General features: G+C 55.2%; 11 protein-coding genes across 11 annotated transcripts; 7 read left to right on the top strand and 4 right to left on the bottom strand.

Annotated features, from left to right (window-relative positions):
• The first annotated feature begins 210 nt into the window (after nt 1-210).
• BAUCODRAFT_434317 (uncharacterized protein) lies at nt 211-1,720 on the top strand. Its single transcript, XM_007677386.1, has 4 exons — nt 211-740; nt 815-1,360; nt 1,443-1,611; nt 1,677-1,720. The coding sequence occupies exons 1-3, from the start codon at nt 513-515 to the stop codon at nt 1,443-1,445; spliced, it is 777 nt and encodes a 258-aa protein (XP_007675576.1). The 5' UTR covers nt 211-512; the 3' UTR covers nt 1,446-1,611; nt 1,677-1,720.
• A 1,316-nt stretch (nt 1,721-3,036) lies between these two features.
• BAUCODRAFT_23378 (uncharacterized protein) lies at nt 3,037-5,247 on the bottom strand (the record flags this gene model as incomplete). The annotated part of the gene is made up of 6 exons (XM_007676922.1): nt 3,037-3,113; nt 3,145-4,021; nt 4,045-4,215; nt 4,342-4,346; nt 4,474-4,763; nt 4,856-5,247. 6 exons carry the CDS (start codon nt 5,245-5,247, stop codon nt 3,037-3,039), a joined length of 1,812 nt encoding a protein of 603 aa, XP_007675112.1.
• A 1,272-nt stretch (nt 5,248-6,519) lies between these two features.
• BAUCODRAFT_32710 (uncharacterized protein) lies at nt 6,520-7,849 on the top strand. Its single transcript, XM_007676974.1, has one exon. It carries the CDS (start codon nt 6,585-6,587, stop codon nt 7,704-7,706), a length of 1,122 nt encoding a protein of 373 aa, XP_007675164.1. The 5' UTR covers nt 6,520-6,584; the 3' UTR covers nt 7,707-7,849.
• A 658-nt stretch (nt 7,850-8,507) lies between these two features.
• On the bottom strand, nt 8,508-9,941 carry BAUCODRAFT_147155 (uncharacterized protein; the record flags this gene model as incomplete). The annotated part of the gene is made up of 5 exons (XM_007677385.1): nt 8,508-8,558; nt 8,617-8,933; nt 8,987-9,703; nt 9,768-9,832; nt 9,889-9,941. 5 exons carry the CDS (start codon nt 9,939-9,941, stop codon nt 8,508-8,510), a joined length of 1,203 nt encoding a protein of 400 aa, XP_007675575.1.
• A 490-nt stretch (nt 9,942-10,431) lies between these two features.
• Nucleotides 10,432-10,756, top strand: BAUCODRAFT_68970 (uncharacterized protein; the record flags this gene model as incomplete). Its single annotated transcript, XM_007677285.1, has 2 exons — nt 10,432-10,538; nt 10,609-10,756. 2 exons carry the CDS (start codon nt 10,432-10,434, stop codon nt 10,754-10,756), a joined length of 255 nt encoding a protein of 84 aa, XP_007675475.1.
• A 425-nt stretch (nt 10,757-11,181) lies between these two features.
• BAUCODRAFT_68260 (uncharacterized protein) lies at nt 11,182-11,750 on the bottom strand (the record flags this gene model as incomplete). Its single annotated transcript, XM_007677230.1, has 3 exons — nt 11,182-11,269; nt 11,326-11,618; nt 11,694-11,750. Coding segments are annotated over 3 exons (438 nt in total), but the record flags the coding sequence as incomplete, so codon positions are not given.
• A 399-nt stretch (nt 11,751-12,149) lies between these two features.
• BAUCODRAFT_32706 (uncharacterized protein) lies at nt 12,150-14,283 on the top strand. Its single transcript, XM_007676973.1, has one exon. The coding sequence runs from the start codon at nt 12,207-12,209 to the stop codon at nt 13,998-14,000; it is 1,794 nt and encodes a 597-aa protein (XP_007675163.1). The 5' UTR covers nt 12,150-12,206; the 3' UTR covers nt 14,001-14,283.
• A 5-nt stretch (nt 14,284-14,288) lies between these two features.
• On the bottom strand, nt 14,289-14,468 carry BAUCODRAFT_121492 (uncharacterized protein; the record flags this gene model as incomplete). The annotated part of the gene is made up of 1 exon (XM_007677384.1): nt 14,289-14,468. The coding sequence occupies one exon, from the start codon at nt 14,466-14,468 to the stop codon at nt 14,289-14,291; it is 180 nt and encodes a 59-aa protein (XP_007675574.1).
• Nucleotides 14,469-14,499: 31 nt separating this feature from the next.
• On the top strand, nt 14,500-15,968 carry BAUCODRAFT_138352 (uncharacterized protein). Its single transcript, XM_007677383.1, has 2 exons — nt 14,500-15,277; nt 15,328-15,968. Exons 1-2 carry the CDS (start codon nt 14,740-14,742, stop codon nt 15,699-15,701), a joined length of 912 nt encoding a protein of 303 aa, XP_007675573.1. The 5' UTR covers nt 14,500-14,739; the 3' UTR covers nt 15,702-15,968.
• Nucleotides 15,969-16,075: 107 nt separating this feature from the next.
• Nucleotides 16,076-16,937, top strand: BAUCODRAFT_434060 (uncharacterized protein). The gene has a single exon (XM_007677382.1). The coding sequence runs from the start codon at nt 16,380-16,382 to the stop codon at nt 16,599-16,601; it is 222 nt and encodes a 73-aa protein (XP_007675572.1). The 5' UTR covers nt 16,076-16,379; the 3' UTR covers nt 16,602-16,937.
• A 38-nt stretch (nt 16,938-16,975) lies between these two features.
• BAUCODRAFT_32701 (uncharacterized protein) lies at nt 16,976-19,704 on the top strand. Its single transcript, XM_007676972.1, has 2 exons — nt 16,976-17,729; nt 17,781-19,704. Exons 1-2 carry the CDS (start codon nt 17,240-17,242, stop codon nt 19,559-19,561), a joined length of 2,271 nt encoding a protein of 756 aa, XP_007675162.1. The 5' UTR covers nt 16,976-17,239; the 3' UTR covers nt 19,562-19,704.
• Nucleotides 19,705-19,832: the final 128 nt, after the last annotated feature.

The following is a 19,832-nucleotide window of genomic DNA, read 5'->3' as shown; positions in this document are numbered from 1 at the left end:
TGGCGATGGTGTGGCTTAGCCCGCGGCACCGACGTCACGCAACGGGCGTCGCGGTCCAATGGGTGTCGAGCTGGGGCAGACGACGCGAAACTCAGAGCTTCGGCGTGACAAACGCTGGTGGGGAGACAGGGAGACGGGGAGGAAGGTGGAGTGGGCGGACGAGACTCTGCATACACTCTCTGTTCCACTGCAACACCATCTTGGAGCTTTCCGTTACCCGGGCGTTTGCATCGACAGCTCTATACCGAAGTGTTGAAAACATAACGACGCGTAGTACCTGCCTTTGACAGGCCGCCAAAATAGCGAACCCAATTGAAACCCACCACCACCACCACCACCACCACCACCACCGCCATCCCCGCAAACTCCAAGTCCGTCCAGGCAACCACCCCAACTGCGACGACATCATCCGCGAAGCTTCCCGCTCCCCCTCCCCTTACGCCCACGCTCGACGAGTTGGACGCGGCGCCCACTCTCCCTCTCCAGCACAAACTCGAGATCGCAATCACAACATGGCCGACCAAGCGATGAACGGCGTGAAATCCGCCCAAGGCGCCACCTCCGGCCTGCAGCAAAAAGTCCAAAGCACCACCACCGGCATCCTCGGCAGCATCGAAGGCTTCGGCGGCTGGATCTCCGCCAAGGGCATGCAGCTCGTCGACCGCATCTTCCCGCCCGAGCAGCGCGCCAGCGTGTTGGCCAAGCTGCAGGCGTTCATGCTGCGCAATCCCAAGTTATCCGTATGTCCACCCTCATATCCACTCCGCCCATATCCTCCTCCATACAGTGGCTGACTGTTGTATGCCTTGGATAGGCCTTCCTCGGCATGAATCTAGCCTTAACCGGCATCCCCCTCGGCCTGTTCATCCTCTTCACCCTCACCGTCGCCATCTTCGCCCTCGTCGTCGGTCTCCTCCTCGGCTTGCTGGCCGCAGTGGTCTTCATCGTCTTCGCCGTCGGGACCGCGCTCATCTTCGTCTTGCCCGCCGTCTTCTTCACAACCATGACCGCTTGTTTCCTCTTCCTGTGGGGATTGGGCGGGTTCTACATCCTCAAGTGGCTGCAGGGCGGCTCCGGCTCCGAAGGAGGAGAGGGTGGTAAGGAAGGCGGTGCCCCGATCGGAGATCGACTCAATGCCATGACTGGAGGCCGACTGACGGGGTTCATGGACGCGGCCAAGGAGGAGAGGGCTAAGGGCGATATCAAGGGGTTCGGGGACGAGCATCTCAAGCCGGACCATAGTACTGCGCCGCCGAAGACGGCGAAGAAGGAGCACGGGGAGCATGGCGAGCATAACGAGCACAAGGAGGAGAAGAAGAAGCCGGCGCCGCATCAGGCGAATGGGGATGTCAAGAAGGAGGTAAGCGAGCACGCTCATCAGGCCACCAAGGCGACTGGTGTTGAGTCTGCTGGGAAGAGCGCTGCTGACGCGAGTGGTGCAGTGAAAGGCGGCCTGAGCGGTGCCACTGGGCTGGCATAACGAAGCTGTCCTGCTCCACATACACGTATCCGTTATCGAAGCTTAGAATGTGAGAAGGGGAATCCCGCCCCCTCTCACCAAGACGACGGCCACTTGCCCATCCTTCCCAACCGAGGACTGCATCCTCCGTGGTAAGATGCTCTGCAAGCAAGAAGCCTGTCACGCCCCGTGTCCTCAACTGATCTTTCTTGGCAAGCGGTATTCCTCGCCCCACCACCTCCTCTCATTGTGCTCGTGTTCTGTTGATCAGGCTCGTGAAATTCTCATATTGACCCACCAAGCTTATGGTCCTCGCGCCGTGTTCCTGCGCATATCCGCCCGCCCGTTCGCTACCCACCGGCAGCATCTATCAGCCGCGGCCGCGAAGCGAGCCTGGCGGAGCGCAGACCCCATTCGTAGGAATGCTTCGTTGATTGAGGAAGGGTGAGGAAGCGTCACTTGTGCAGCACATGTCCTTCTTTCGTGATTACCACGTAGCAGCACCCCTTCCGGCAATCCTGGTCGACTGCGTCAGGCTGGTCGTGAAAAGCGGTGAAGCAACATCACTGTGCGGGTACATACCAGCATTATGCTTAAGCAGGGTGTCCTGCAACACCTACAGACGAACGGTTGAAGGAGTGGGCTACTCGACACGCTGGCTTGCCTTTCTTGTATCTCGGCTGCTTCACACATTCAGGCTTGTTTCATTCCTTGCCCAGCTGCCACATCACAGATCTCTAATCGGGTCTGACGAGTCACAGAGTAACAGCGCACGAAGCGGCAAGGATGCACCACGTTCCAACAAAGAATCAGTCAAGCGCAGCTACGATCATACGAAAAATCAACACCTTGACAACATGTGCCCGACCAGAAGCGACCCCTTTGCGAGAATCTCAGCCTTCATCGGCGAGGTAGGACTCTGTATCTTCATCAGCATCTCGCTTCGGTGGTCCAGCTACGATCTCGCCAATTAACCAGCTAATACCAACAAGCGCAAGCTTTCACGGCGGAAGGCATCGATGCAAGCAAAGAGTATGGCGCTTTCAGTGGGTAATTGTCCACCTGACTCTGCCACCGGCAATCGCGGCTACGGCGTTATTACCGACATTAGTAGTGGCTCCCCAGGGTCCGGCAATGCGACGTGAACACTGCTTTTCTCCCATTGCAGCTCATCGAAGTCCTTGCCCCTCTTGCGAGTTCATTATAATTCCTCAGCTGGCCTATTGTGGAAATCGCTTTTGCAGAGCTAGTACAGCCCCGCGCGCAGCTTGGCGTGCTGGCAGGTAGTCTTCGGCTTCGGAGAGATCATGACTTGCTACTGTCGAGCGAGTCTTGGAGTGTAGATGGGGTTATTCATCGCCAGAAGGCAGTATCGGCGGTGTAGACCGCTTTGGCACCGGATCTGGTGTCTGATGAGGCGAAGGAACTCCTAGTTGGGTGATCGGGGCTGCTGTATGACAAGGGCGAGGCAGGGAGTATGCACCTGGCGGAATGAGTTGGCCACGACCGGTCCGAAACCAGGTTGAAAGATGTGCTGCAAATGGCTGATAAGCCTGGGCGAGAATATGCAAGGAGTTTCATGTATGTGTCTTGGCGTCGATGTGCCTCTGCTTCTGCATTTGCAGATGTAGCAGTCGGTAACCATCGCCTCGCACTGAGATGAGTGTACGCCAGTAGTTACTCACGCAGTACTACACAAAAGTTGTTCCGAGCCGGACCTGGGTTGACCTGCTCTTTGGGAAAGGGCATCCCACTCGTTGGGCGGCGGTCACGCAGCTGCCATAAGTAGTAGACCAGTTTAGCGGATCGTTTGCGTTCAAGCATCGCATAGCCCAGGCTGTTCATTATCGCCGTCAATCGCGGTTCATCCATGTACCTCGAATTCGTAATGCATGGCGCTGGTAATACGAGGAAGAGTGCCGGGAACACTCTTCCCAAGCCATCAGTCATGGTGTGCGACGCTTTGTGATCCAGAAACTCGCACGCTCGCCTCAGCATCTCGCCCCTGCCTTCCGGCGTAGGCACGAAGTTCAAGACGAGCGACAGCGAGATGATGTCGAAGCAATACGTCGACGAAGCCGGAAGCGGCCGCTCCATGAAGTCTTGCTGCACGATCCCTTCGGCCTGCGAGGATAAATCGATGCGCACCATATCGAAGATTGAGCTCCTCGAGCACGCATTTTGCGTGGACAGCGCCCCGACCTCTAGCATCCTCAGCTTGGATTCTCGAGCTTTCATTTCCGCGGCGAGGGGTTGCAGCCACTGCATGAGAATGATCGAAGAGTCGCCGCCGCGGTCCGAAGATTGGCCCGTGATGCTCGCCAGCTGGTAGGTTTGTAGACCGCCAAGATCTGCGATTTGCTGTCTCAGCTTCTCGGCCGCGCCATCATCTCCAGTCCGCTCGACTGCGGCGAGCTGCTTGTTCAGCTCATGGTAAGTTCGAATGCTCTGGCGAGTCTTGGCGGACGATGGCCGAGCCGGTGGTTTCGTCGCCGTCGGAGGACGTCCCTTGGCGAGTCCACCAGCATGGCTCACGGCAGCTCGAGTCCTTTGCCGACGAGCCTTGGGCATCGTGGCGATCGTACACTCATCGTAGCTTCATTGCTCGATAAATCTGCTTGATTAAGAACGTATACGCGACGGTGATCTCGGAGTGTCGCGAATGCTGGGTGCCGCTGACCCAATGGATGCTCCTTTTGGACTGTGAACGTTGTGGTAATTGGCTTGACGGTGTTGGAGTGGAAGAGTGTCAGATTCTATGTGCAGTTTGCGCAGTGGCAGGCTTCGGGCCGAAAGTGGCCGAGATCTGACTGCGCATGGCGACTGAAAGAAATTATGTCGATGGACGAAACTGATCGTATAGGAACTATGCTAGTCCTTACGTAGGCTACATAATCGAGATAGTCAAGAAGCTCGTCATCCATTCGCATCATGTTTGGCCAATGCATCCACTCATCCCATCATAAATACACGTTGAAGCCGGCATATTTCCGCTATAGTAACCGTCTACGCACGTTGAAGTTGCGGCGCGCCATAGTAAGCCGGAATAGCAACGGCGTCACGCTTCGACGACCCGCCACAGCCAGAAGGCTTGAACATGCCCAGGTCATAAAGCCAAGCGCCAGAGTTGAATTCGGAGTAGATAGTGTTAATGAGGAAAGGCTGAGCAGACTGATAGCCGTTGAATGTTGTCTCAAGCACGACGATGCCGGTTACTTGCTCCTGCTGGGCCGGGGGAGCGGGCACGGGGCCTGGGTTGGGCTCAGAAGAGCGCCAGCGGAGAGTGACCGTGTCGCAGTTGTGCCTGGCAGATATGGTCAGCAAAGACAGCCATGAGGGTTGTGTCGAAACGCGTCGAGCGTTTTGTATGTGACGGTGGATAACGATGTGACTTACCAGACGTTCAAAAGACTGAACGTAATATTCGGCTGTCCACCCTGACCAGCTTCAAACGCGGCACGCGAGCTGAAGGTCGCAGTCCCGAGAGCCTGGTAGGGTAGTGGACCGTTTGAGCTGGTGGGACAGCCGCCATCAATAAGCTCGATAACGCTGTCCGAGTAGTCATTGACGGTCGTAGTCAGGACCGCATCGGCAGTGGCATTGGTGTAGGCGGCGATGAGAGCCTTGAAGTTGTTGGCGACCTGATTGGCTTGATCGTCATTCATGCAGTTGTTGTTGCCGTTGGGATTGTAGCCCTGTGGCCCCCAGCTTCCCCAGTTGTTGCGGTAGGGAGAGGCAGTAGCCCCGAATGCCAGCAGGCCGAGGGATGCGATGGTAGAGCTGCGCATGTTGAGGATATCTTAGGTCAACGACGCGTAAGGCTGTACGTAGTGCAAGGTAGACGAGCTGAAAGAGAGGGCTGTGCAAGGAGCAGATCTACTTTGAGAAACCACGGAAGCGCAGCTGTTTCCAACGAGAGGCTGTGTTGGTAGGAACCAAAGTCAGGAACACGACGGGGAAAGGAACGGTCTTTGTACGCTGCACCCGCCAAGGCAAGGTACTTCCGTGACCATGTTTAAGGCTGACCAACTAGCAGCCAAGCATTGACCAACCAGAGAGGCGACCATTGCATCAGGCCATAGATATAATCTGACGTACGCACTTGACATTAGAGCATTCTAAAGGAGGAGCTTGGAGGTAGGGCTGATGGTTGTGCACGTGCTGTAGCGTGGCAAGTGGAGAGGTATGAGACGCGAGAATGCCCTCATCCATGCTAGCCGCCTGGAGTACGTTGCAGTGGAGGATGGCGTTGCCGGCCGAACATTTCCGTTTTGGTCCAATAGCAGAGAAGGCGAGTCGTGAGATCCTGGCAAGCATTGACGGTCGAGGCTGAGCAGACCGCTGCAAATACCAAGCTTTATTTCTTCAGTTCCTAGATGCAGCAGGGGTGGTTGAAGCTCCGACAGCGTGGCGTCTGGGGTGCTTTACCAAACGGGTAGGGCGCATGACCATACGTGGACAGAGATTCATGCAGCTCTGGCATGGAGTTCATGCGCAAGTGGTCTCATTGGAACCAGAGACTGCGGGCTCCGCATGGTGGCCACGGCATACCGGCACCTAGTTGTGGAGAGGGGAAGCCATTCAATACCTCGTCATGGTTTACACGCTTGTTGGAACAATATGCGCCGGACCACGTAAGAGGGACGAATGTCAGCACTTCGCTCGCTGACGGCTCAAGGATTCGCGACGATGCCGGGCTGCCTGGCAACGAAAGTGCTGACGAGCCGTGAGATCGTAGGATTGTCAGCACACTTTACAGCCCCTCTTCTTCGACTCCTCCTGCGAAGTCGCGATGAAGGATACGGCGAGGATATCCGGTGTTGAGACTGGTGACTGAAGACCAGATAGATGTGAAGGAACCAGGATGATGAAGATTGGAGCAGAAAAGGCAATGCTATCGCAGCTGGCCACCAATACGAGGAGAAGTCAGTGAGCGTTCGGGCAGATTCCTGGCTCGATAAGGCGTCCAAGCGCAATGTCACGTGCGTCGCGTCACTCTATCTATCGATAAAGCGTGTCTAGCGGCGTTCGGCAAGGCAACCGAGCACGTATAGAGACGAGAGGCAAGTGAACACAGCTTCCACAGTGTAAACGTTCCAACTTCCTACCCTCGTCCGCCATCACCATGTCGTACTACGGCTACGCCCCCGAAGACGAGCTGGGCATGTTTCAACGCGCGATGATGGCTCGCGGTGGCCGCCCCCGCCGCTTCGACGAGTACTACCGCTGCTACCCCGTCGCCATGATGCCCGGACCAGAGCGCGACGCAGCCAACCACGGCGGCAAGATCTTCCTGCCAGCCTCAGCCCTCGACAAGCTCACACAACTGCATATTACCTACCCAATGCTATTCGAGCTTAACAACGGCATCAAGAGCAAGAGTACGCATGCTGGTGTGCTTGAGTTCACCGCGGAGGAGGGGAGATGCTACCTACCGTACTGGCTCATGCAGACGCTCCTTCTCGAACCCGGGGACCTACTCCAGACCAAGTCGACCGATCTACCGCCAGGCCAATTCATTAAGCTCCAGCCCCAAAACGTCAACTTCCTTGAGATCTCCGACCCGAAAGCCGTGCTCGAAACCGCCTTCCGCAACTTCTCCTGCCTAACAGTCGGAGACATCTTCACCTTCTCCTACAACGACACGACCTTTGAGATCGCCGTTCTCGAAGTAAAACCCGAGGGTGAGAAGAAGGCAATTAGCGTGCAGGAAACCGATCTCGAAGTCGATTTCGCCGCGCCAGTAGGGTACCAAGAACCGACGGCCAAGACGAGCGGCACGAGCACACCCCGCAGTATCGGCTCGACCATGGCGAGTAAAGGCGGGCTCATGCACGCTGAGGGTACGATGGCACAAGCGATCAACTACTCCGCCATCGCGCCCTCCTCCTCAACCGCCGCTGTGGGGCACGCGCAAGCTTCGTCCGCTTTCTCTGGTTCTGGGAATCGGCTCGCTGCACGGAAAGGGAAGGCGGGCACATCTGTCTCCACGCCCGCGTCAAGTACGCCCGGGACGCCCAAGCCGGATCAGAGCGCCAGTGTGCCCACCACAGCAGCGCTGCCTAAGACGGTCAGCAAGAACCGCAATGGACCGCAACCACTGCGTTTACCGCCAGGCAAGTTGTTCTTCGGCTACGAGATCAAGCCTTTGAAGAATAAGGACGCTCAGGCCGAGGCGGAGGCGGAGCAGAAGCGGAACTTCAGCGGCGAAGGGCAGAGTTTGCGGAAGAAGAAGGATGGCAAGTGAACGTTAGCCTGAGCCATCTGATATGGGATCTCTGTGTTGTGTACTTAAGCGTGGCGTTGGTGGCTGCTTACGCATGTCTTGTCATATACTCTTGCCTGGCAGGGATGGATGCCTGGGCTGAGAGAACTGTGGCGCCATGGCCGGGTAGTCAAGACAAGTTCCAGCTTTCAAGCTTTCTCACTTGCGCAAGACGTGTCTTTACGCCCGTCAAGATTTACCAGTAGTCATGGTGAGAGATTTACGGATACGAACCGCCCAAGTCGGGTAAGCTTACATGCCTTCACAGCCTTACCTTGGCATAAGATGTAACGTCAGGCCATACCGATAGCTGCTGCTCCCCATACCCACAACAATCGTAAGGAACTATTCTCTCCAAGAAGCTAGAATGGGCGTCTGCGCTGTGACCCGTTGGAGTTTATGGGGCGCTGTGGGACAGGTTACTTTCAACTGCTCGATATTCAGCAAGTAAGCAAGCAAGCATTAACTCCGAGAGGCCTATCCGGTTCTTCGCTGCAAAGACGCCTCCCTTGTTCGCCGTCTGAGCTGGGTTGAGTCCGCTCTATTACTTTCTTCCTTTCTCCGCGTCAAAACACGCAACACGCTGTAACGCCCCATAATGCTATGCTTTGATTTCAATGAGCGTCCAGTGAGGTCACAATGAGCGTGAGCTGGTCGAAAACATGTTTCGGCTCACTGTACAGATCCGAACCACGCATGCGTCGGGCGAATGCCGACGAGAGGACCGTCCGCTGAATCTAATACCGGGTAGCGCCGCATTGTGGATGGTTGTGTCGCAGACTTCTAGCTCTGCTTGCATTCGGCAGCCTCCTGCTTTGGCTTCGAGCCATCCTCCTACTAGATCATCAGTCACCACACGCTAGGAAGAACAATTCGGCTGCTGAAGGCTCACCTCATCGTCCTCGTCGTCTTCATCGTCCTCATCACGGTCTTCGTCCTCATCATCGTCATCTTCATCCTCGAATTCGTCCTCATCGAAATCGTCAAGCCCTTGCTCGAACTGCAGCGCCTCACCCGTAAACCAATCAATGGCGCGCGGGATGAGCTTCTCCTTGATATCCTCGCCTAGCTGGTAATCCAGCTCGAGCTTGGCCTCGATCTCCTCATCAATATCCTCGTCCTCGTCCTTTGGCGGTTGCGCAGGGTTGAAGAAGTCGAAGAAGGAAGGTGTGGGGATGGTCTTCTTGACTATGCGGGTTTGCTTCGTGTCTGCAAGTCGTTAGCGTTTGAGGGAAACACAAATGAAGCTGGTTCTGACACACTTTTATTCCTCTGCTTCTTACTCTCCACCTTGACCGTCAGATCTTTGCCGGACTTCCAGTCGATCTTCTCACCCTCCGCGTGGTCGTAAATGAAGTCGCCACCGTACCCGTTCTCCTCCTGGTAATAGTATGTCTTCGAGAGGGTCTTGTTCGAGAAGAACTCGTTCTGCGCAAACTCAAAGATCAAGCGGAAGCCTGGGCGGTCAAGGTACTCCATGCGGATGTCGACAAGATGCTTCAACGCCTCCTCGTCACGGTCTGTGATGGTCTCGGCAAGCGAGGAATTCTTCATCGCGCTAAGCCAGAACTCTGGAATACCCTTCGCGTTGGCGGCAGCCTCGTCCTTGTCGGCTTCGGCCTTTGCGGCAGTCGCTTCCTCGTCATCGTCTTCCTCGTCTGCCTCACCAGCTTCGATCTCTTCTTGGCTCGGCTCGACCTCACCGTTGACGATCTTGGCGCGCTTCTCGTACAGCGGCGTGAACTTGGCAAAGAATCTCTTCTCCAGTTGCAGCACCTCCTCCTGGAACTGTGCCTCGAGCTTTGAGTGCTCCTTTTGCACGCCCTTCAAACCTGCGACCCGTTTCCGTACCGGGGCTGGCAGTGACTCTACGTAGCCGGATGAGCGGCCAACAAGGCCTTGGAGCTTGTTTTGCATCATCGACACTAGCTTGGGATTCTGTGCGAAGATGGAGGCGGCAGCTGCACGGTCCAAGTCCTCTGAGACAAAAGTCAGTAACTTGAACCTTCCCTCCTGCTGCATTCATCGGCCCATACTGCGTACCCTCGTTAATGCTGGGTACTTGAGGCGCCTGGGCGCGGGATGATATGGGCGCATTCTGCGCAGGTCTACCGAAGCGGTCAATATCACTATCAGAATCGGATCCGGTGAAGGGTCGTCATACGTATTCTGTGGTGTCTGCATAGCCATCGAATTAGTACTATACGATGATGCCATGGTATCTTTGATTGATGAAAGTGGTGTGTAACTATTGTAGTGAAGGTGGTAGTGGAAGGGAGGAATAACGAACCGGAGCTGGATCGATGCCCGCGCCACGCTTATTGGGAATGTTGGCCATTCTGCTGATGAGCCGGCTGCTTTTTCCGGTAGTCGATCAATCAATGCAATGCAGAGCAGACAGAGAAAGAGGGGTTGAGCAGGGGTGGAGGGAGAGAACGAAAAAAGGTTGACGTGTGGCGCGCGTTACTGCTGCCAGTTGAGCGCTGCAGCTGTCGTCGTTGGGTGACGCCAGAAACTTTTCGCTCACCCCGCCATTTTCCCGCCTGGACGCCTTAGGCTGCAAGACTCGCTAGCTTGTTCAAAGTGTGCTACTGTAAGGGAGAGGGAGTCACGTGTACTCATTCAACCTCAATCTAGGCAGTGTCGCATAGGGGAGTCTGGCGCAGTACACAGCAAGATGGACAGCCAAATCAACATCAGCGGGGAGATGGTAGCTGGCCTCAACGACCGGGACAAGCAAGAGCTCCAACAATTCGTCCAGAGTGAATCGCAGAAAGCGCAGATACAGTCGGCGATACATAGCTTGACCGACATGTATGTGTTGCCATCCAACCACACCTTATTCGGCTATTGCTGTGTTGAAGCATGCTAATGTGGAGGGCAGGTGCTTCAAGAAATGTGTCACGGGCAGAGTGGCTTCTGGCAAGCTGGACCGCTACGAAGAGCCGTGCATGCAGAATTGCGTGGACCGCTACATGGACGCGAACATGCTGGTTCTGAGGCATTTGGATCAGCTTCGCGCATCGCAGTAGATGGATCGCATGGAAGGCTTGCGATGCGAACCAGACTGCATTCGCGAGGCGCCCGACAGATGGAAGGCGTCGGCGACAACATGAGTGGCGACTGGATAACAGTAGAGTCAGGTTGGAAGGCATAGCGAGGCGTCGGTCATGCATATATGTCAGGCATGTGTGACAAGTTGTAAAATATGGAGGGGTATGAACTGTCACGTGGTAAAGGGATGGCTATTTGTTGCAGTGGGGTGTAGGAAAGAGAAGGTCTGTTGAGTGGAAGACAGGCTGATACTGGGATAACTTCTGCGGATGGATGCTGCAATGCGTTGTACAGTAGCTGTATACTACCATCTGCCAGACCCAGCCGCGGGAGCACAGCAGCACTTGCATCCTACCCTGGAACGCCAGCTCAGATGCTCGCCCCGTAAAGAAGACTAATGGCTTTACACAATCGCCAGCTTCGTCGCAGCAATATCAAGCGCATCCACGTCCGGCGTTAGTCGCGCAAAGGCCTTCTTCGAGCCATCAGGCCTGCCACCGCAATCAGCAAATACCCATCCACCTGAACAACCACAATCGCAACTCACCTAATCAGCGTACTGATCCTCACGCACTCCACATCATACAACTTCTTCAACGCCATCTTGATCTGCCTCTTGTTCGCCTTGACATCCACAATAAACACCAGTGTATTGTTCTCCTCAATCTTCTTCATCGCGCTCTCGGTGTTTAACGGGTGGATGATCACCTTTCCGGCATCGAGGCGAGGCTCGTGCGGGACGGACTTGCGCGGGTACTTGGGCGCTCGCGAGAGGGTGAGGGTTTTCGGGCGGTGGAAGGAGGTGTTGGTGCGGACCTTGCGGACCTTGTGCGAGTTGACCTGTTTGCCATGAAGAAACAGGCCGTCAGAATGATGTGGTTGCTCTGACACGCCTCAAGGTGGATGGGTGCTTACACCGCGCAGGGTTGCCTTTGCCGCCTGGTTGGCTTTGGCGGAGGGCTTGCCTGGCTTTTTGGAGCCTGCGGTGAGAGTTAGTGCTGCGCTGCAACGAGCATGTAGTGGAGAGGAGATGGTAAGGTTGCTCCTCCATTCTACCCTTCATGCAAAACACATACCCTTCTTGTTGGTCTTCGCCGCTTCCTTGGGTGCCATTGTGGTGGTCGTTGTAGGCTCGAACAAGCGTGCAATGCCAATATGATGTGCGAGGTCGACCGCACGGAATTCGATGTGTGCCAATTCGCTTAGCGGGCATTTATCGGCTCTATCCGCGCTCGCGCCTTAGGCACCCAAACCTGCCACAAGTTGCGCTTTTGCTGAACCGTGATGTTTGCAGCAGGCAGCGCCCGTTTCGTGTTGCATACTAGCAACTTGGTCGTACTGTAGTAGGGAGAATAGTAAGTGGTGTACTTCTCTTACCTCCCGTACTCACTGCTCCCGTCCCGTTGCAGGTCCGCTCTGCCTGCGACTATGGCGGACGAGGAACCCGAGATAGAAGCGAATGACGAGCTGCAGCAGTTTCTAGGCACCTCTTCTTTCGGCAAACAGACGAGACAGGCGAACTTCGACAAGCAGGTCGCACTGAGTAAGCGCGCCCGGGTAGGAAACAGTGGAGCTGCTGCTGAAAGCCGTATCGAAGTCGACCGGGACGAGGCTCAGGACGAAGACGAAGGAGGCGGCGACAACCATGACCACGACGACGACAACGACGACGACGACGATGATGACGATGAAGATGAAGACGACGATGATGAGTTCCCGGTCTCTCACGAGATGATCATCAAAACGCACGACCGCGCCGTTACTGCAATATCACTGGATCCCGCTGGAGGCAGGCTGGTTACGGGGTCTATGGACTGCACGCTCAAACTACACGATTTCGCCTCGATGACACCTACGACTATAAGGGCCTTCAAGTCGATTGACCCGACTGCGACGAAAAGCTCGGCGAATGTGGAGACGCACCCTGTGCACCAAGCGCTCTTTAACCCGCTATCTGCAGGCCATATTTTGGTGGCCACGGCTCTGCCCCAAGCGAAGATCTTCTCCAGAGACGGTGAAGTGCTGGCGGAGTTTGTTAAGGGCGACATGTACCTGCGTGACATGCACAATACCAAAGGCCACATTTCCGAGATCACTACTGGGACATGGCATCCTACCAACCGTAACCTCTGCGTGACGGCAGGGACGGATAGCACGTTGCGCATTTGGGACCTTAACACGCCCCGTACCCAGAAGGAGGTCATTGTCCATAAGTCGAAAGCTGCAGGCTCAGCAGGCAGGTCACGAATGACGGCCGTGGCATGGGGTTCACCGCTGCAAGGCGGAAGCAACATCCTTATCTCAGCGGCTTTTGATGGCAGCCTGATCATGTGGAGTGGCGAGGGACCGTATGCGCGACCTGCAGCAGAAGTTCGCGACGCACATACTGCAGGCACATGGACCAGCGGTCTCGACATCAGCGCAGATGGCAGGCTTGTTGTGACCAGAGGTGGCGATGATACAATCAAGCTTTGGGACACTCGCAAATTCAAGCAGCCAGTCACTACCGTTGCGCATGCATCAAGCTCCGCACAATATCCGACCGCCAACATCCGCTTTTCGCCAAACTCGACGAATGTCATCACCGGGTCGGAAACGGGCCATCTCCACATCTTGAACCCTGCGACTCTCAAACCGGAGCTGGTCACACCAGTCACATCCGGATCACCCTTAGTAACAGTCCTCTGGCATCCGAAGCTCAATCAGATCGTCACCGGCTCAGCCAACGCCGAAGTCCACGTCCTCTACAACCCAAACACATCCATCGCCGGCGCCAAAGCCGTAATGTCACGCGCACCAAAGCGGCGTCACATCGATGACGACCCGAACCTCACAACTGACCTCGCGAACGGCATCTCCAACGACTCGGTCATTGTACCTGGTGGCACCGTGCCGTCATCTGTCAGCTACGCCAGTCGCCATCCCACAGTCGGTCTCACAGCTTCTGGGCGAAGTAGAGATCCAAGACGCCCGCACGTGCCTGTAGCAACTCCGTTCGCGAAGAGCAATCCGGACGAGGAGTATGTGCGCAGTCAGATCCCGCTGTCGAGTTTGCGGGATGAGGATCCGAGGGAGGCGTTGCTCAGGTATGCGGACAAGGCGAAGAACGATCCGTTGTTTACGAATGCGTGGAAGACTACGCAGCCGAAGACGATATACAGGGAGCTAAGTGATGAAGAGGAAGAAAAGGATGGTCCCGAGGCGAAGAAGGCGAAGCACTAGCGGGTGTCTTTGTTTGCTATTAGCTGTGTTGCCATTGGTCTAGCAAAGCGCGGTGGGACAGTCGACTCACGGTTACGCTGATGGTATAGAGAAATCCAGCCACCATTGGTTAGGAAGAACTGTTTCAGATCGAACCAATATAGCATGCAACCGGTTTTCATTAATCTCTCAAAGCTGGAGTGATAACCAGCATGTGAGATGGGAGACGTCTACGAATGACTAGATCTCAGCTATCGAGATTGTTCCGTCAATATCCTGTAGAAGGCCTCAAGTTCGTCTGGCTTGCCATCAGATCATCCCACAAGGAAAGTTGAACCGAAGGAACGCTCGTCTTGGAGAACCTGATGAACCACAGCGGAGGAACGTTCGACCGATTTTGACCCCTTCTTCAGCGACTCTCGTCATACAACGCCCACTTGACCCCCATTCCCGACAAAGGTTCATCCTTCTTAGCGTTGATGTACACATTTCGGCGTGACTGCTTTCAACCGGCGTGCCTTGTGCTCCTATACGGGAGCGAGAGTATCTGTGCTCCTATACGGAAGCGAGAGTATCGCAAAGAGCTGAATGTATATAACATTGTGGAAACCGTCTCTTTGCTCCATCTCCATTCTCACTAACAGCTCAGTCTCGCTTCCCATCTTGATACACCGCAAACAACCTCCGTTCCATCGCAAGTACTGTTCTGAGCACACAATAGCCTTGCTCGTGAGTTCTCTAGCACCCAGTAGACATCAACATGTCAGCGACCAGCGCCCGAAGTCTCGTCGTAACCGGCGCGACCGGCAAGCAGGGTGGCGCTCTTATCAGAGCACTGCTCGCCCAGCCAAGTCAACCATTCCAGATCTACGCTTTGACCCGCAACAAGAGCTCGAAGGGCGCGCAAGCACTTGCAACTAAGCCCAACGTGCACGTTATCCAGGGCAGCTTCGATCAACCCGGCGACATATTCAAGCAAGTGCAGAAGCCATGGGGTCTCTTCCTCATGACCATGCCCATGAACCCCGTCAAAGAGGAACAGGAAGGCAAGGCCATGGCGCGAGCTGCTTTGGAGGCTGGCGTCAAGCACATCATCTTTACTGCTACCGACCGCGGCGGGCAGGAGAAGAGCGAGCAGAACCCCACCGACATCGCGCATTTCCGCAGCAAGTTCGAGATTGAGAGGGAGATCGCTGCCCAAGTGAAGAAGTACGACGCGACTTATACTTTCTTGCGACCGGTTGCGTTCTTCGAGAATCTGGCTCCCGGTTTTATCGGCAAGGCTTTCGTGTCCATATGTAAGTGGTCACACAGTATGTACGCCGAATTGATGACTGACGTGAAATAGGGAGACTCAACGGCGCCGACAGGAAGCTCCAGATGATCAGCACATCGGACATAGGCAGGATAGGCACGGAAGCCTTCCTCAACGCCGACAGCGACGAGTATTGCAACAAGGGCATATCAATCGCCGGCGATTCACTGACACCCACTGAAGCGGCGCAGATCTTCAAGCAAGTGACTGGCCAAGAGATTCCCTGGACGTATAGCATTGTTGGCAGATTGATTAAGTGGATTTTATATGAACAGCTCGGGAAGATGTTCGACTGGTTCGCAACTGAGAGCTATGGAGCGGACGTGCCAGCACTGCGGAAACGGTACCCCTTCATGCAAGACTTTAAGACGTGGCTGGAGCAGGACAGCGCTTGGAAGAAGGCTTGATATGACCATGGACGGTGTAGGAGGAATTCGGTTTGCGGCTCAGCGGTGCTGTGGAGTAATAAGAGCATAAGGCACGTTACTGCTTGACTGCGGCTGCAAATGGCAAACTGTAGTCAAATATTCGCTCGGAGGCTACACACAGGCGCCCACTTTTCGCGTGGCCGTAAAATAATTGGAGCAGTACTGCATACGGTCGTATCGCGTGTAGGGTAGTTGGTGTGAAGCACAGCATGGCCGATCCCGAGAAGCCCCAATATTCCTTTGGCTGGAGATAGTGCATCTCGTCCGATGCAGTAGCTCGTCGCTACAAATAGCATTGGTGGGGTGCATTTGTACCTGCGTAAGGCTGCTTCTAGTAGGAGATCATACTGTCAGCTGTCTGTGGCTTCATCGTTCTATATGCTGTGTCGTGTGGGAAAGTCCGAATTTGACAGCCACTCTCGCTCCGAGTGTCGGCGCTTTGGTCGAGCTCGCGGACTTCTCGGAAGGCGATTCGGTCAGTAGTCAGCCGTCAGCCTCCGATGACATCGCGGAGACGGCTGCGTTGTATTGCGACGACCTGTCAACCCCTTGGAGTGGGGGCGTTCCTACAGCCCCACCAAGCACGGTCGAGAGTCCGTAAGCTTGTCGAACGATGACCGGTTTGCGATTTATCGAGTGCCATTAAAATGGTGAAACATGGTTACCTCGATGAGCAACAAACTCGGTAGATGGTCATTGTGTCTCACCGATCTGAGTGCATACTTTTCGGCGTGCAGCATACGACAATGTCGAGTTACCCAAGGTTCGACCAGACAATTTCCCGGTTTCATCAACGGGCCGCCCAAAGAATCGCCAACTGTGGCTGGGTGCGGGAGCAGGGGTAGTCGTGTTTCGCAATGCTTTTCGAGACATGGGTGAAGCATGCAGAGAACACGCGCTACAGAAAACCGTCGCCGTTCGAGAACTCTGGAATGGCGACGCTGCTTTAGCTTGCAGACATGATCGGTGGCTGCTACAGAATCAGTACCTGCACCGGCCCATCGTCCGCGCTGTCGATACAGCATGAAACCGTGACCGAACTTCACGATGACTCTCAAGGTAGTGTACGGACGACCATGCCGGCACCCTCCCCGCTGGCGTCCCACCCTCGCCGAGTAGAGGTAATTGCAGGCTGAGAGCCACCACAATCCTCTGCCGCCGCAGACCCGCTAGTATTTTTCGACAAGGATGCTGTCACAGAACCTTGTCCCACTGCACCCTCCTGGACTTGCACAGGTTTTATCTGCGGTACCCTCACCGATGCGAGAAGGCTCTTAACCGCTGGTTTCGCTGCTTCTGCTCATTTTCGCGCAGATCACGTTGAGCGCATGTTTGTACGACTTGGTCATTACCGCATTCCACATATGCAAGCTGTGTGGAAGCTGATTTGAGTTTGCGAGTGACCGCAGAACGACCCGCTCTAAAGTGCGACCTTTCCGGCGCTGAAACGCCTGCCTGTGACAGTCCTCGATTCAAACAAGAACGGACATGCTATACGTTGCTACCTCAAGCTCTCAATGGCGAACAACGGAGGTTCAACATTAGCGTACCATGGCCGCCTGGTTTCGCAACCTGGCAATGGGATATCAAGTTTGCATGCTGAAGAATCGCTTGAGCATCCCACTCCACTCAGGAGTCAAATCAATACGACAAGCCATGCGACGCACGATCGGCGCGTATTGCGAAAAAGAAATTCGTTCTTTGGCCGTTCCAACTCAGATGCCGTTGTTCTTCGTCGTCCGCCCATCAACTCTCCGACAACGATATGTGAAGACCCGGTCGATGTTCCAGTGCGACCCGACACGTCGCTAAGCAACCGTCGGAGAAGGGGGGAACCTCTGGAGCAAATCCGCAATTCGATCTTCGGCGGCCGTAGGCGAGAGGCTCCGCCAAACTCACGAAACGGCGGTTGGTCGTCGAACACGTCGCGAGGCTTGTCTCGCGATCGCGATATGCGGACGGAAGATGTTGCCCTTCCTCGCTCTCACTTCGATTCTGAAGAGGACTGTGCGTATGGCTAGCATCGCGGGGGCGAGATGTTAACTGATCGAAGTCCAGATTACCGCTATTTGAGGAAGACGAGCATCTCACCTCCGTTCAACTTCGAGCATGTAACGCATACTGCACGTAGGGAGCTACCGAGTCTGCATGAGATCGACGACAGAGATCTGACAGCGCGCTTCTGGGCCATTGCTGCCTATCAACCGCCACGACGGCAGCTCAACGGCATTGAGGCGGAAGACCTTGCTAAAAAGCTTCCTGCGATGGGCGTCGAGAGAGGAGCTTCAAGTTCAAGACCGACCTCACCTGTTCCAGCGCATACGCGCGAAGACCGATTAATGCCGTCCATCCTATCAAGAGTAAATCCCGGTATCAATGAAGCGGTCTTTGGTGAAGCGACAGAGACTAGCTCCGATGCGAAGCAGGCCTCGCCACCTTTTCGACCTAAGACGCCCACTGGACAGCCATTAAGACACCCAAGGCGACAGTCATCGCTTGGCGCCCTGAACGAGCAGAGATTGCAGTATCTCAGGCAATCACCACCGTCTCCAGCGCGATCAATCTTCACAGTGCCCCGAAGTCCACAGGCGCCTGATCCTGTCATCGAAGAGCCAATAAGATCTTCACGCCCAGTGTCGAAAGAAGCTGAATGCGGTAAAGCTCGACGACGGTCCAGCGTGATAGATCGCAGCAAGCAACCGCTCCCACCGCTACCTTCGAAGCCAGTCATCTGGCAAGGCTCGCTAGCCTCACTGAAGCACAGCCGACCAGGGACGGTGTCTGTGGCATCAGCCGCTTCCAGTGAGATCACAGAGTCCTCAAGATCCAAGCGGTCTTCGCGTTGGTCTTCTGCCTCAGTGAAGAAGTCGCCCGCCGTATCCAATACCACGGTGGCAAGCGATGCAAGACTCTTAAGTATGGTATCCGATGGCACCTGGGAGGACGACGTAGACTTCTGCTACCAGCAAGAAGCGGAATCCACGTGTGACTTTGACTGGCATGGCGTTACAGCCGCTCGTGATTCGCTCGCAGATAGCGATGGTGGCGTCAGGATTTCTGCATGGATTGCGCCTTCGTCATGCTCTACGACTTGTGAGAATGACAGTCTTCGACCAAGACTAAGCGAAGACAGTCCCGGACGGCAGCATGCGCGAGCTTCACAAACACAACATCAGCGTGGCCAGCCGGTCGGTCACCGCGGCTTTCTGGCAGCCAGAACAGGGACAAACATTAACCCCGGGCAGCATTTTGCACCGTCGGTCCTGGAGCTTCCGTCGAAGATAGCGCGAGTGAGCATCCTGTCACCCGTTTTCAGCGTGGCTGCTTCGGACGAGTCGACACCTAATTCGCCGTTTTCGCCCAACACGCTGCATTGTCGCGATTCAGATGGCGTGAAACGTCCCAGCTCCGAATATTTGAGTGACCCCGAGTCAAGCGGAACAGCTGAGTCGCGCCGTCGCGCTTCTAGTTCATATAGTTCCAACGAAGCAATTGCACGAGGCAAGCATTCAGTGGGTCGGGAGACGGTGCGGTGGTCGGTGCCATCCTCGAACAGTATACCCGAGTTGCTGCACAGCCGGCGCCGCAGCAAAGTCGGAATCCAGAAAAGCTTCATTTCTCGGCCTTTGGAGTCGCTGCCGCAAAGTCCAGGCATTCATGATGGGCTGACAGAGGAGGAGAGCGCGGTTGTGCCGAGAGTGTCGCAGGTCGAGCCTATGCACCACACGTTTGCTGTTCGCCAATCACAGCCGTCTTCTAACCACGTTGCTTATTCGAGGCAGGCCGCGAACAGTGGAACTCGACCAGTACCAGTGACTGCTGTACAGGACTGGTTGTGAGAGATGTAGCATGTGTTAAAATCTATCACTTCTTGCCAGGGATTGGAAGGGGGAACATGACCTGCCCTGACTCGATGACATAGAATAAGACGTACAGCTGTACTATACTATAGTTACCTTTCGTGCAAGTCATGGTCGCGCCCTTTGCGGCCAACAGAAGTTTGGTGCGTTTCGGTGAAGCTTCAAGTCCTATATGTTCATCATCTTGACATCGTTATGTACGAGGACGCATATGCGGTAGGGAGCGAAGGGCTTCTGAAAGGTGCAGTTC

Source organism: Baudoinia panamericana (genome assembly GCF_000338955.1).
Source record: "Baudoinia panamericana UAMH 10762 unplaced genomic scaffold BAUCOscaffold_5, whole genome shotgun sequence".
In the NCBI taxonomy this organism is placed as follows: Eukaryota; Fungi; Ascomycota; class Dothideomycetes; order Mycosphaerellales; family Teratosphaeriaceae; genus Baudoinia; species Baudoinia panamericana.
The sequence above is the reverse complement of the archived record's forward strand: the minus strand, read 5'-3'. Positions and strand labels throughout refer to the sequence as shown.